Source organism: Podarcis melisellensis (assembly GCF_964234715.1).
Source record: "Podarcis melisellensis genome assembly, chromosome: 4".
Taxonomy (NCBI): domain Eukaryota; kingdom Metazoa; phylum Chordata; class Lepidosauria; order Squamata; family Lacertidae; genus Podarcis; species Podarcis melisellensis.
In genome coordinates this window covers 94,555,255-94,568,547 of record NC_138531.1, presented here as the reverse complement: position 1 = coordinate 94,568,547, position 13,293 = coordinate 94,555,255, and the positions used below count along the sequence as shown (strand labels likewise).

Below are 13,293 nucleotides of genomic sequence, written 5' to 3'. Positions count from 1 at the left end.
ACTGTGGGTTGCGAACGTGCCTCGCGCACGGATCACGTTCGAAACCCGAGGTTCCACTGTATTTTATTTTCTCCATTTCATTTATTTAAGGGTGCTGCTGCCTCGGAGGCACATTGTGTTGAATGGTCACTTTGAAATGTGAAGGTTCATTATTATTTCACAAGTTGTGTATGTCTTTAAGGGCCAGAGCCAGGGCCAGAGCAAAATAACAAGACCCAGCTTTACAGCTGTGAAACATAGTAGGTGCTGCTGAGTTGTGTTAATCGAGCTGTGTCAGCAATTGGGTATAGTATATAAGAAGCAGCACCTAGCTCTCCCATTACCCTGGGGGATGGGTTGGTGGTTGGGTCTGGTTTGTTGTTGATGTACTTAGTGTATAAGGAGTTTTTGTTATTAAAACCTTGTTTAAGTTATTTTTGAGACCCTTTTTAATGCATGGTCTCCCCAGCAAGCTCTCTGCAGCGCTACTAAACTGCAAATAGCCAACATGTTGCCCCCTGCAAGACGGCAAAGCAATATTTGAAAAGAAATAAAAATAAAATAAACAACATCAAATATCCTGCAGATAGTAAACCGGTATGTCATGGAGAGAGCTACGTTTGGCCTGGCATCTCATCTTCTAGGTGCAAGGGTTATTTACGGAGTTTCTTTGAACGTTTTGTTCTTCTTAAGCTTTCGGACTTAGCATTGCTAAATCGGAGGCAGCTTTACGGGGCATCTAGCTTAACGCACTGCACAATCCTGGATATCTAGGACCAGAGGTAAAATTTCTGTCTGGGTGGATTTTTAAAAAAATTGCCAAAACGTCTCTGGCTATACTTTCTGGATGAGATATAACTGGTGGTTGAAGACTTGCTTCCCTCTTCTCTTCTCCTGCCCCACTCAACAATATATCACAGCTTCTATAGCCTACATATAGTAGGGGCATTTAAAATAGAGAGTCGTCACCGCGTCCTCTTTTTTGATCTTCAAAATATGGCAACCCTAGACATTACAGTGGTACCTCTGGATGCGAACGGGATCCGTTCTGGAGCCCCGTTCGCATCCTGAAGCGAACGCAACCCGCGTCTGCGCATGCACGGGTCGCGATTCGCCACTTCCGCGCATGCGCGGGATGTCATTTTGAGCGTCTGCACATGCGGCGAAATCCGGAAGTAACGCGTTCTGTTACTTCCAGGTCGCTGCGGAGCGTAACCCGAAGCTACTTCAACCCAACGTATGACTGTACTGTTCTATGCAGTACAGTGGTACCTCAGTTTACAGACGCTTCAGGTTATAGACTCCGCTAACCCAGAAATAGTACCTCGGGTTAAGAACTTTGCTTCAGGACGAGAACAGAAATCGAGCAGCAGCAGCGCGGCGGCAGCGGGAGGCCACATTAGCTAAAGTGGTGCTTCAGGTTAAAAACTGTTTCAGGTTAAGAACGGACCTCTGGAACAAATTAAGTTCTTAACCCAAGGTACCACTGTATAAGGTTGGGAAGGAAGAGGGGGAGAGAGAGATATACTCTTCTACTTAAGTGTACATGTTGGGTACACAACGTCACTTAGGTAGGTTCTCTTTCGATTTGTTTATTATATTTCTTTGGTAGTGACAAGAGCCATTGAGGGAGAGAGAGAGATGGAGAGAGATGGAGACCACCATCCCTTCAGGTAGACGAGAGATCAGTCCTACCTATACTCTGAAACGGCACCACCCAACAACTTAGCTTTACTGCCTTGGTGGGAACTAGGCCACCGACAAAGCTGCGTCTGGTCTCTCTCCCCCCCCCCCCTTTTGGCTCCTGGCCCTCCTTAACCCTTCCTGTAGTAAAACATGACAGCTTGTGGTTTCCCCTTCAATAATGCATGCCTCTCTGCCTTGCCGACAGCCTTCTGAGCGCCTGCTACTACGCTTGCAACCTTGAGTTAGCATCAAGAATGTAAGTTTATTCGGAAACGGCGAGGGAATTCCAGCCCCCTCCCTTTCTTAAAACCAATTCCTTGTCAACAACGACTGCTAAATATTTTATGGCTGCTGGTCCCTCACTGCCTGAGGGGCTCTGACTGAAGAGACCTCGAGAGCGGCTTTATAGGATGAAAGGAGGGAGAGTTCCCTAACCGGGGTGGTTTTAAAGAGACCTCTCTCCAGCATCTGCGAGATGCAAGCGGGCGACTCGAAAACGGGTCCCTCGCCTTTGAAAGAAGGAAGAATGAGAGCCTGGGCTCCAGATGGCTGCTTTCTAAAAGCTTTTGCAAGGACTATATAGAGAAGACGTATGGTATGCATTTTTCAAAATGCAACCAACAATGAGATGGAGTTGGGAAAAGCTTGGGAGCTGGGGAAATATGATGGACCATAAAGCTTCCTAAAGTTCAGTTGGAATAATAATAATAATAATAATAATAATAATAATAATAATAATACCCTGCCAATCTGACTGGGTTTCCCCAGCCACTCTGGACAGCTTCCAACAAAACACTAAAATACAATAACCTATTAAACATTAAAAGCTTCCTTAAACAGGGCTGCCTTCAGATGTCTTCTAAAAATTGTGTAGTTCTTTATCTCCTTGACATCTGATGGGAGGGTGTTCCCCAGTGAGGGTGCCACTACTGAGAAGGCCCTCTGCCTGGTTCCCTGTAGCTTCACTTCCTGCAGTGAGGGACCTGCCAGAAGACCCTCGGAGCTGGACCTCAGTGTCTGGGCAGAACAATGGGCGTGGAGACACTCCTTCAGGTATACTGGGCCGAGGCTGTTTAGGGCTTTAAAGGTCAGCACCAACACTTTGAATTGTGCTCGGAAACGTACTGGCAGCCAATGTAGGTCTTTCAAGACCAGTGTTATGTAGTCTCGGCAGCCGCTCCCAGTCACCAGTCTAGCTGCCACATTCTGGATTAGTTGTACAGTGGTGCCTCGCAAGATGAAAAGAATCCGTTCCGCGAGTCTCTTCGTCTTGCGGTTTCTTCGTCTTGCGAAGCAAGCCCATTAGCGGCTTAGCGGATCAGCTGATAAGCAGCTTAGCGGATCAGCTGTTAAGCGGCTTAGCGGATCAGCAGTTAAGCGGCTTAGCGGATCAGCTGTTAAGCGGCTTAGCGGATCAGCTGATAAGCGGCTTAGCGGATCAGTTGATAAGCGGCTTAGCAGATCAGGTGATAAGCGGCTTAGCAGCTTGGGGAAAAGGGGGGGGGGGAGGAAAAAACCCCCGCAGGAACTCGCAAGACATTTTCGTCTTGCGAAGCAAGCCCATAGGAAATTCGTTTTGCGAAGCACCTCCAAAATGGAAAACCCTTTCGTCTAGCGGGTTTTCCGTCTTGCGGGGAATTCGTCTTGCAGGGCACCACTGTAGTTTCCGGGTCACCTTCAAAGGTAGCCCCACGTAGAGCACATTGCAGTAGTCCAAGCGGGAGATAACCAGAGCATGCACCACCCTGGGGAGACAGTCTGCGGGCAGGTAGGGTCTCAGCCTGCATACCAGATGGAGCTGGTAGACAGCCGCCCTGGACACAGAATTGACCTGCGCCTCCATGGACAGCTGTGAGTCCAAAATGACTCCCAGGCTGCGCACCTGGTCCTTCAGGGGGCACAGTTACCCCATGCAGGACCAAGGAGTCCTCCACACCTGCCTGTCCCCTGTCCCCACAAAAACAGTACTTCTGTCTTGTCAGGATTCAACCTCAATCCATTAGCCTGTTAGCATGCATATATATAACATACAAAAGTGAATTACATTAGGGGGAATTGCATACAACGTTGTGTATGTTCAGACAAATGGCTGCTGGCTTAGATGGCTTTAAGAAGGGGGCTGGACAAATCCACAGAGGGGTCTAAAAACAGTTATTTAGCCATGTTAGCTGAACCCCCACATCCCAAGAGAGTATATCTCTAAATAACACTATCTGCCAAGCGGCAAGGAAACAGAGGTGTGTTGTTATTGCCATAGCTTGGGACATAGATGCCAACTCCAATAATAATAATAATAATAATAATAATAATAATAATAATAATAATAATTTTATTTATGCCCCGCCCTTCCTGGGTCAAAAACCGGGCTCAGGGTGGCTAACAACAAATTTAAAAGACTTGATTATAAAAGCAACATAAAATACATTATAAAAACATGAATAACAATAAAATTCAAAAATCAATTTAGGGGAAATAAGCATTAGATAATCCCCAGGGCTAGCTGGCTGAATTGGTCCTACTTGGGCCAGCGAGGAGGCCAGGGGAGAATTAGCTGTGGGATCCCAGAGCGGGTGATCTTCATAAAAGGGGAGGGGGAGGGAAGAGAAGGGAAATAGAAGATCAGGCTGAATTCAAATTAAACGCCAGGTGGAATAGCTCTGTCTTACAGGCCCGACGGAAGGAGTTTAAATCCTGAAGGGCCCTGGTCTCATGGGGCAGAGTATTCCACCAGGTCGGAGCCATCACAGGACCTGGCCCTGGTGGAGGATAGTCTGACTTCCTTAGGGCCCGGAACCTCTAAACTATGGTTGTTCATGGCAGTGGCGTGGCGTGGGTTGTCAGCACCCGGGGCAAGGCAAGTAATTTGCGCCCCCTAACCCGTGGATTTGCGCCCCCTAACCCTAACCCCCAGATGTTGTGCCCGGTGCGGCTGGCCCCCCCTGCACCCCCCACGCTACACCACTGGTTCATGGACCTTTGAGCTCTGGGTGCCTGAGCACCCACAAAATTCCCCATGAAGGGGCTGGGAACCCACAAATTTCGGTGCACGCTGCATGGCACCCATGGTCCTGGGTACCCAGAGTCACGGGGCCAAGTTGGCACTCCTGCTGTGGGATTCCCCCAAAGCTGGCTACTGTGGAGAAAGAAGAAAGGATCAATGGGCAAGTTAGGCCACATCAGAGCTATTATTGTGTTACATTCCCTGCGCACCTTCTCTAGCTGCTTCCCCAGGGAAGGCTGGTGTGAGGAAGTCTAGAGGCAGCCATTCCAAAGGCTCAGCAGATAACTAAACAAGCTGTACAGTGGTACCTCGGGTTAAGAACTTACCATATTTTTTACTCTATAAGACTCACTTTTTCCCTCCTAAAAAGTAAGGGGAAATGTGTGTGCATCTTATGGAGCAAATGCATGCTGCGCAGCTATCCCAGAAGCCAGAACAGCAAGAGGGATTGCTGCTTTCACTGTGCAGCGATCCCTCTTGCTGTTCTGGCTTCTAAGATTCAGAATATTTTTTTTCTTGCTTTCCTCCTCCAAAAACTAGGTGCGTCTTGTGGTCTGGTGTGTCTTATAGAGCGAAAAATGCGGTAATTCGTTCTGGAGGTCCGTTCTTAACCTTAAACAGTTCTTAACCTGACGTACCACTTTAGCTAATGGGGCCTCCCGCTGCCGCCGCCGTGCCATTTCTGTTCTCATCCTGAGGTAAAGTTCTTAACCTGAGGTACTATTTCTGGGTTAGCCGAGTCTGTAACCTGAAGCGTCTGTAACCCGAGGTACCGCTGTAGTTTGGTGGTGCTTTTAAAGAGGACTTAAAAAATAACAATCTAGTTTGAGTGGAGAGATGGTGGAGGAAATCACAGGTCTAAGTATATATCAGGCCCCTGCTTGAGAAGGGAAACCACAATGTTCGCCAAGTCAGATTTTTTTTTTTAAACAATCAAACTTTACCTCTGGTCCACCAGGCAGGTGACTTTTGTAGGGCTGTAATTTTTATCCCGCTCATAAATGGCAGACGGTGGGGTAGCTGCCACAATGGAGCGGGAGCAATCTTTTCAAATTAGGGGGAGAAAGAAGCAAAGGAACAGGTGCCAGGTGGATGTGGGTGGTTGTGGAAATAAAAGAAAAAACCCCATTGACTTCCATTGTGCCTAACTTACAGCGCTCAGGCTTTCCAGCTAGGAACTGTGGTTCCGCAGAACAAAGTTTCATCCCCCAAGCCGTAATAATAATTATTTGAGGCGTGCAACCCCTGGCAGATTTAGAGGTTATGGCTCCAGGCTGGTGCTGATTATCGGGACGGACAGTGCTCCTGAAAACCGAGCCCTGAGCAGCATCAGTTTGCCTACCTTGTGCTAAGAAATGCAGGTGTCAAAATAGATTTTTTTTCCTATATAAAAAAATAAAAATAAAAATTGAGCAGCTGGACTGAAAAAGCCCAGCATGAAAGCCATTTGCAATCTGAAGCAATTCAAGATTCTTCGTTTTCCTGCTGTTGATAATTTGGGCAGAACAGACTTCAACCACTGTTTCCGAGATATTAATTTGAACCAGTCCCATTGCAAAATGCACTGTGTCCAATTTAGGAAGTCTCCGACACATACGGAAAGAAAAAGTACTTCTGATGAGCAAATGAATTGTGTATGTAATGGAAGACCTGAAGCCATTTTGAATTTAGGCTGCATTGCGATGTATATGCTGACTCCTAATAATAATAATAATAATAATAATAATAATAATAATAATAAATTATTTATATCCCACCCTCCCCAGCTGAAGCTGGGCTCAGAGCGGCTAACAACTAGAAAAGCAACACAGCATTCTAAAATCAATTCATTTTTAAATCAATTCAAAATCAAATTAAATTAATGACAACCATTGGACTATACTATCATATATTGATTCATCTCTCTCTCTCTCTCTCTCTCTCTCTCTCTCTCTCTCTCTCTCTCTCTCTCTCTGACACAAATTGCCAACTGCAGTAGTCTCTTAGCCATTGGCTGAGCTGCAGTGATGTCAGAGAATGCTCATATTCTGAGGGCGGAATGTTGACAAAGCAGTTCAGTGGCTGGAAAAGGGAAATGGCTTGAGATGAATCCTCTTCCACGACTGGAAGGCAGGTGGTAAAAGACAGAGACTTAGATGGCAAAGGAAATGGGGATAAAGTCAGAAGGCAGCTGGAAAAGGCTCATCTAAGCCAGAAGCTCAGGCTCCAATACTTTGGCCACCTCATGAGAAGAGAAGACTCCCTGGAAAAGACCCTGATGTTGGGAAAGATGGAGGGCGCAAGGAGAAGGGGAAGACAGAGGATGAGATGGTTGGACAGTGTTCTCAAAGACAGGAGTGCCTGGCGTGCTCTGGTCCATGGGGTCACGAAGAGTCGGACACGACTAAACGACTAAACAACAACAAGCCAAGGAGGCAGAGGAGGAAAGAAAAAGAGGAGTCCGAGAAGGTAGAGAATGAGAAAGGAAGGTGAGGGGAAAACCTGAACAAGAGATAGTAATGGGCTTTTTCGTTACTACGGAACAATTTCCCCAACCTGGTGTCTTCCAGATGTTTAGATTACAACATCAGATCTGACCTGCTGGCTGGCGGCGATGGGAGCAGCAGTTCAAAATCTCTGGAAGGCCCAGGTTGGCAAAAGCTGTTGCAGGCGAAAAGTAAACAAGACAAATAAGAAAGTGAGGAGGAGTTAAAGAACCTTTTAATGAGGGTGAAAGAGGAGAGCGCAAAATATGGTCTGAAGCTCAACATCAAGAAAACTAAGATCATGGCCACTGGGCCCATCACCTCCTGGCTAATAAAAGGGGAAGAAATGGAGGCAGTGAGAGATTTTACTTTCTTGCACTCCATGATAACTGCAGAGGGTGACAGCAGTCACGAAATTAAAAGACGCCTGCTTCTTAGGAGAAAAGCAATGACAAACCTAGACAAAGAAGAAGAGAAGAGGAAGAAGAGTTTGGATTTGATATCCCGCCTTTCACTCCCTTTAAGGAGTCTCAAAGCGGCTAACATTCTCCTTTCCCTTCCTCCCCCACAACAAACACTCTGTGAGGTGAGTGGGGCTGAGAGACTTCAAAGAAGTGTGACTGGCCCAAGGTCACCCAGCAGCTGCATGTGGAGGAGCAGGGAAGCGAACCCGGTTCCCCAGATTACGAGACTACCGCTCTTAACCGCTACACCACACTGGCTCTCAGAGGACAAGATGGCTGGACAGCATCTTAAAAAGCAGACAGCATCTTAAAAAGCAGAGACATCACCTTGCCAACAAAGGTCCGTACAGTAAAAGCTATGGTTTTCCTAGTAGTGATGTTTGGAAGTGAGAGCTGGACCATAAAGAAGGCTGATCACCGAAGAATGGATGCTTTTGAATTATGGTCTGGAGGAGACTCTTGAGAGTCCCATGGACTGCAAGAAGATCAAACCAATCCATTCTGAAGGAAATCAGCCCTGAGTGCTCACTGGAAGGACAGATCCTGAAGCTGAGGCTCCAATACTTTGGCCACCTCATAAGAAGAGAAGACTCCCTGGAAAAGACCCTGATGTTGGGAAAGATGGAGGGCAGCAGGAGAAGGGGACGACAGAGGACGAGATTGTCTTACAGTGTTCTTGAAGCTACCAGCATGAGTTTGACCAAACTGCAGGAGGCGGTGGAGTGCCTGGCGTGCTCTGGTCCATGGGGTCACAAAGAGTTGGATACGACTAAATGACTAAACAACAACAACAACTTCATGAACACTAGGGGACAGGCAGCTGAACGGTCCATGCAGGTAAAAGATGAACTCAAGGAAAGGAAATAAAAATGCATTTGAATTTGACACAACCAGCAAAATATTTGCAGGTCTCCAGTTCCACAATATTGATTGTGTGCACACAGTGTGCCAGTTGCTGTTCCGATGTGACAAAGACGCTGTTCAGAGTGCTTAGAGTCAAAAGGGACATTTAAAGCCCAGCTTGGAACACAGGAAGTGGCTTGAGAATAAGGGGACAAATCAGGCCGTTTCCGCTCCCAGAAGACCTCTGCACTCAGCCGGATAATCCGGTTTCCCTACATTACTGCAGTTTGAGGGCACCGCAGATTGAGAGTTCCCATGTACCTTCTTTCCAAAAACATTGCAGAATGCTGATTTCAGTGCAGACAGAGGCCAAAAATGAAGATATTGGAAGGTCGTGAGACAGGAATGAAGAGGATTTATTCGTGGTGGATACTTTGGAATGAGCAGAGTTGTGGCAGCCCACGAGAACCTTTGCGGAAGCGTTTCCTATTGAGCTGTAGTGATGCCACGCAATAGCTTCACCAAAGTTGCCCATGTGTTGGCAACCTCAAGGTCAGATGACGGCAATGCCCTCCATGTGGGGCTGCTCTTGGGGGCTGTCTGCAGGCCAGTTAGGGCAGATCAAGGGGCAAACTGGTGCAAATACACCTTGCTTGTGGTAGTTGCAATGGCTGCCAATCTGTTGCCAGGCCAAGTTCAGGATTTTGATATTAACATAAAAGGTCTTACGTAACTCAAGACTGTATACCAGGCACCTCCAAACTCTGTTTTGGGACTACAACTCCCATCATCCCTAGCTAACAGGACCAGTGGTCAGGGATGATGGGAATTGTAGTCCCAAAACAGCTGGAGGGCCAAGTTTGGGGATGCTTGCTTTATACACTCAGAAGGTGACTCACTGTCAGAAGCCTGCTGCAAATGCAAATGTGGAAAAGCACTCCTGTCGATACATGACAGATGCTCAGTATCTGTTTTTTCTCTGCATCAGTAAGATTTTCCAGCTGGATGAAAAACCTCAATTTTTTGTATCTTCTTTAAAAAAATGTATATTCTATTTTAAAAAATTTTTTGGAGTTGTTCTGAATTGCTGTTTAGTTGTTTTTAGCACGCTCTGCACATTGCCGCAATTACTAAACGGCGACGATAGAATATGCATAAACATTCCAACTTCTGAGCGAGAAGGTGCTGTAACAGAATGCGGGGAGGCAGCGCAGCCTGAAAGGAAAAGGTGCCTGGAGGAGGAAAAGGTAATTGGCTTGCCAGACAAGAGATGGAGAAGTTCTGCCGTGGCAGATGACGCACAGTTTTGACAGTGGAGAAGGAATGAAGGGGCCTTAAATACCTGGGATATATCCATGACTGAGTCACAGCTCAGAGGCCGGGCGGATGTTAGGTCATTGGAACCGAGCACCGTTGAGATGATCCCGTTCTGATCGATGCGCCGGATCATGGTGCCATCCACAAAATAGATGAACCCAAATTTGTCGACTGTGATGCCTGCGAAGAGGAAACAAACCCAGCTTGGATAACTGCGCAGAAAGAAATTCACTATATATATATCTATAAAGGTAAAGGTAAAGGAACCCCTGACCATTAGGTCCAGTCGTGACCGACTTTGGGGTTGCGGCGCTCATCCCGCTTTATTGGCCGAGGGAGCCGGCGTACAGCTTCTGGGTCATGTGGCCAGCATGACTAAGCCGCTTCTGGTGAACCAGAGCAGCACACGGAAACGCCGTTTACCTTCCCACCGGAGTGGTACCTATTTATCTACTTGCACTTTGACGTGCTTTCAAACTGCTAGGTTGGCAGGAGCAGGGACCGAGCAATGGGAGCTCACCCTGTCGCGGGGATTTGAAACGCCGACCTTCTGATCAGCAAGTCCTAGGCTCTGTGGTTTAACCCACAGCACCACCCGCGTCCCTCTATATCTATCTATCTAAATCTTTCTATCATCTATCTATCTATCTATCTATCTATCTATCTATCTATCTATCTATCTATCTATCTATCATCTATCATCTATCTATCTATCTATCTATCTATCTATCTATCTATCATCTATCTATCTATCTATCTATCTATCTATCTATCTATCTATCTATCTATCTATCTATCTATCATCTATCATCTATCTATCATCTATCTATCTATCTATCTATCTATCTATCTATCTATCTATCTATCATCTATCTTCTATCTATCTATCTAATCTATCTATATCTATCCACACACACACACACACACACACACACACACACACACAAACAACAACAACAACACACAAATGCATGTTTGTTCCGAAAATGTTTTTGGCATCAATGCATGGCTGTCATGCACTTCGTAACTACGGCTCAAGGGAACTACGGCACAATCACATGATGTCATGTGATTGGCAGGTGAGGCTGCCCCTCCCACCTGTCAAGGTTGCCTGCGGGCAGCCTAAAAGATTCTCCCACTTCCTGGAAGGCTGGGATAAGGACTTTTACAGCAACTGTTTTACATGTAGTGACGAGATAATTCGAAAGTGGACAAACTCTGGTTGGCTGAGCCCTTGACATACACCAACTAAAATTACATCTGCACCGCTGCCAGCTAAAGATCAAAGGCATTGGGTTGCCCCATTTTTATAAAGTAAAACCTCCTAGGTCAACACAACCTGCCTGTTTCGAAGCCACCGCATTCTGCTAAGGAATGGCCGCCCTTCTTACCCCTTGGGTTTGTGAGCGTGGCCTCAGTCGCTTTTCCCCCGTCTCCGCAGCGGGTGTCATCAAAGGGAAGACACTGGTCTCCTGTTCCGGCCACCACCTCAGAGTTCTTCACAACGTCTTTCACCACGGTGATCGACTTGATTCTAAAGACACGGCGGCTGTTGGTGTCGGAGAGGTAGATGGATCCGGAAATGGGGTCCGTGGTCAGGTAATACTTATGAGCGGGGCTATGGCTGCAAAAACAAAGGAGGCGGGATATTGAACTTGTTCCTACATTCGCAGGACGACAATCAGGAATCCCGCTGGAGGTGCGATGATGTCACAGCACCATGCAGCCAATCAGGTTTGGCTATACAGGCGATGTCAAATGAAGCTCACACATTGCCTGAGGGCAAAGATAGAATGTGCTCCCATTATTGGAGGAGGAGGAACAATGAACTTTTGTCCCCTGACACTTGGCTCTTATGTACCATGCAATATTTTTCAGACTCCTCCCCCTGAAAGCTGAGGCACAAGAGTGAGACTTGTGAGATTCAGGTCTCACTTTATTCGTGTGTAGCTCTGATCTGATCCTTATTCATTCCTTGAGGTTATGTCACTAGACAGAGGGCGGGATGCTCACAGAGTTATGTGGAGCGCCCAGTCCAGTGGCTGTGTTCACACATTACAATAACCTCGGTTTATTATGCATGTTAGTGCGTGGTGTTGGATCCTTCCCACTTTGCTCTTTCCCTGGAGAAAGAAGGTGAAACAAACTAGGAGGCTATCATTACACTTGGCTTCCTATTACAGTGGTACCTCGGGTTACATATGCTTCAGGTTACAGACTCTGCTAACCCAGAAATATTACCTCGGGTTAAGAACTTTGCTTCAGGATGAGAACAGAAATTGTGCTCCGGCGGTGTGACAGCAGCGGGAGGCTAAAGTGGTGCTTCAGGTTAAGAACATTTTCAGGTTAAGAACGGACCTCCGGAACGAATTAAGTACTTAACCCGAGGTACCACTGTACATCCAGACATGGGATTGTGGCTTTTTGCTCCCTGAGAAACCAGCCTCCCTGCTCCAACCCTCTTTCTGAAGATCTCTGAGAATTGTAGATTATGGGCTCATCCACACTTACCTTTCGCCTCACATTTTGCTCGGCACAGATCCACACTTTCCTGGTTCATCTCCAAGCGTGTTTTGGTTTGTTTTGTTTAACCCCACCACTTTCCCCAAGAAATCCTGATCTCTACTGCTGAATCGGAGCAAATGGCAATTCAGGTTTTCGCGGGGGAAGTGGCAGGGAAGCTCAAACCTGTGTCTAGAAATATGGAACAAAGATTAAGTGTGGATAAGCCCTTTATTGAGGGGAACCAGAGTCTCCCAGTGACTTTCAGAACCCTTAGCAAACCGTAGGTCCAAGGATTCTTTGGAGTATAGGTAGGCAAACTAAGGCCCGGGGGCTGGATCCGGCCCAATCGCCTTCTAAATCTGGCCCGTGGACGGTCCAAGAATCAGCATGCTTTTACGTGAGTAGAATGTGCCATTTAATTTAAAATGCATCTATGGGTTATTTGTGGGGCCTGCCTGGTGTTTTTACATGAGTAGGATGTGTGCTTTTATTTGAAATGCATCTCTGGGTTATTTGTGGGGCATAGGAATTCGTTCATTTACACCCCCCACCCAATATAGTCCGGCCCCCCACAAGGTCTGAGGGACAGTGTACCGGCCCCCTGCTGAAAAAGTTTGCTAACCCCTGCTTTGGAGGAATCCACAGCTGTTGAAAGTGCCACGATACTGCTTTAAATCTATAGTGCAGATGAGGCCTCAGTCAGGGACCCTGGCCTATCATGGCACGCAAGTCCGGCCACTGCCTTAATTTTGTAAAAACGAAAACAAAACCCACCCAAAGAACATGTTACAAATTACTTACCTAGCTAGCGTCCCACCTGGCTCATTCAAGTCTCATGCCATGCACCTTGCTTGAAACGGCCATTTTACGTAACCTTGCCCTTTTCTCTCACCTGTCTCCCAAATGCTCTGCATCCCTCAATTTGTAATATATATATATATATAATAACACCTCTCCTCTGCCCTGCCTATTGAATTAACTTAGTACCTTTTCCATAGAGCGAGGGAGCTGGGCAGAAGAGAGGGTTGTTTGT

At 46.8% G+C, this 13,293-nt stretch overlaps 1 protein-coding gene across 11 annotated transcripts in view; it reads right to left on the bottom strand.

Moving 5' to 3' along the window:
• Positions 1-13,293, bottom strand: part of TENM4 (teneurin transmembrane protein 4) — a 628,724-nt gene that overhangs the window by 34,262 nt on the left and 581,169 nt on the right. For all 11 annotated transcript variants that reach the window (XM_081909492.1, XM_081909496.1, XM_081909502.1 and 8 more), the window contains 2 exons: positions 11,147-11,379; positions 9,781-9,935 (listed from right to left, as the gene is read on the bottom strand). In XM_081909492.1, the coding sequence (XP_081765618.1) occupies positions 9,781-9,935; positions 11,147-11,379 (388 nt within the window). The remainder of the gene's footprint in view (positions 1-9,780; positions 9,936-11,146; positions 11,380-13,293) is intronic.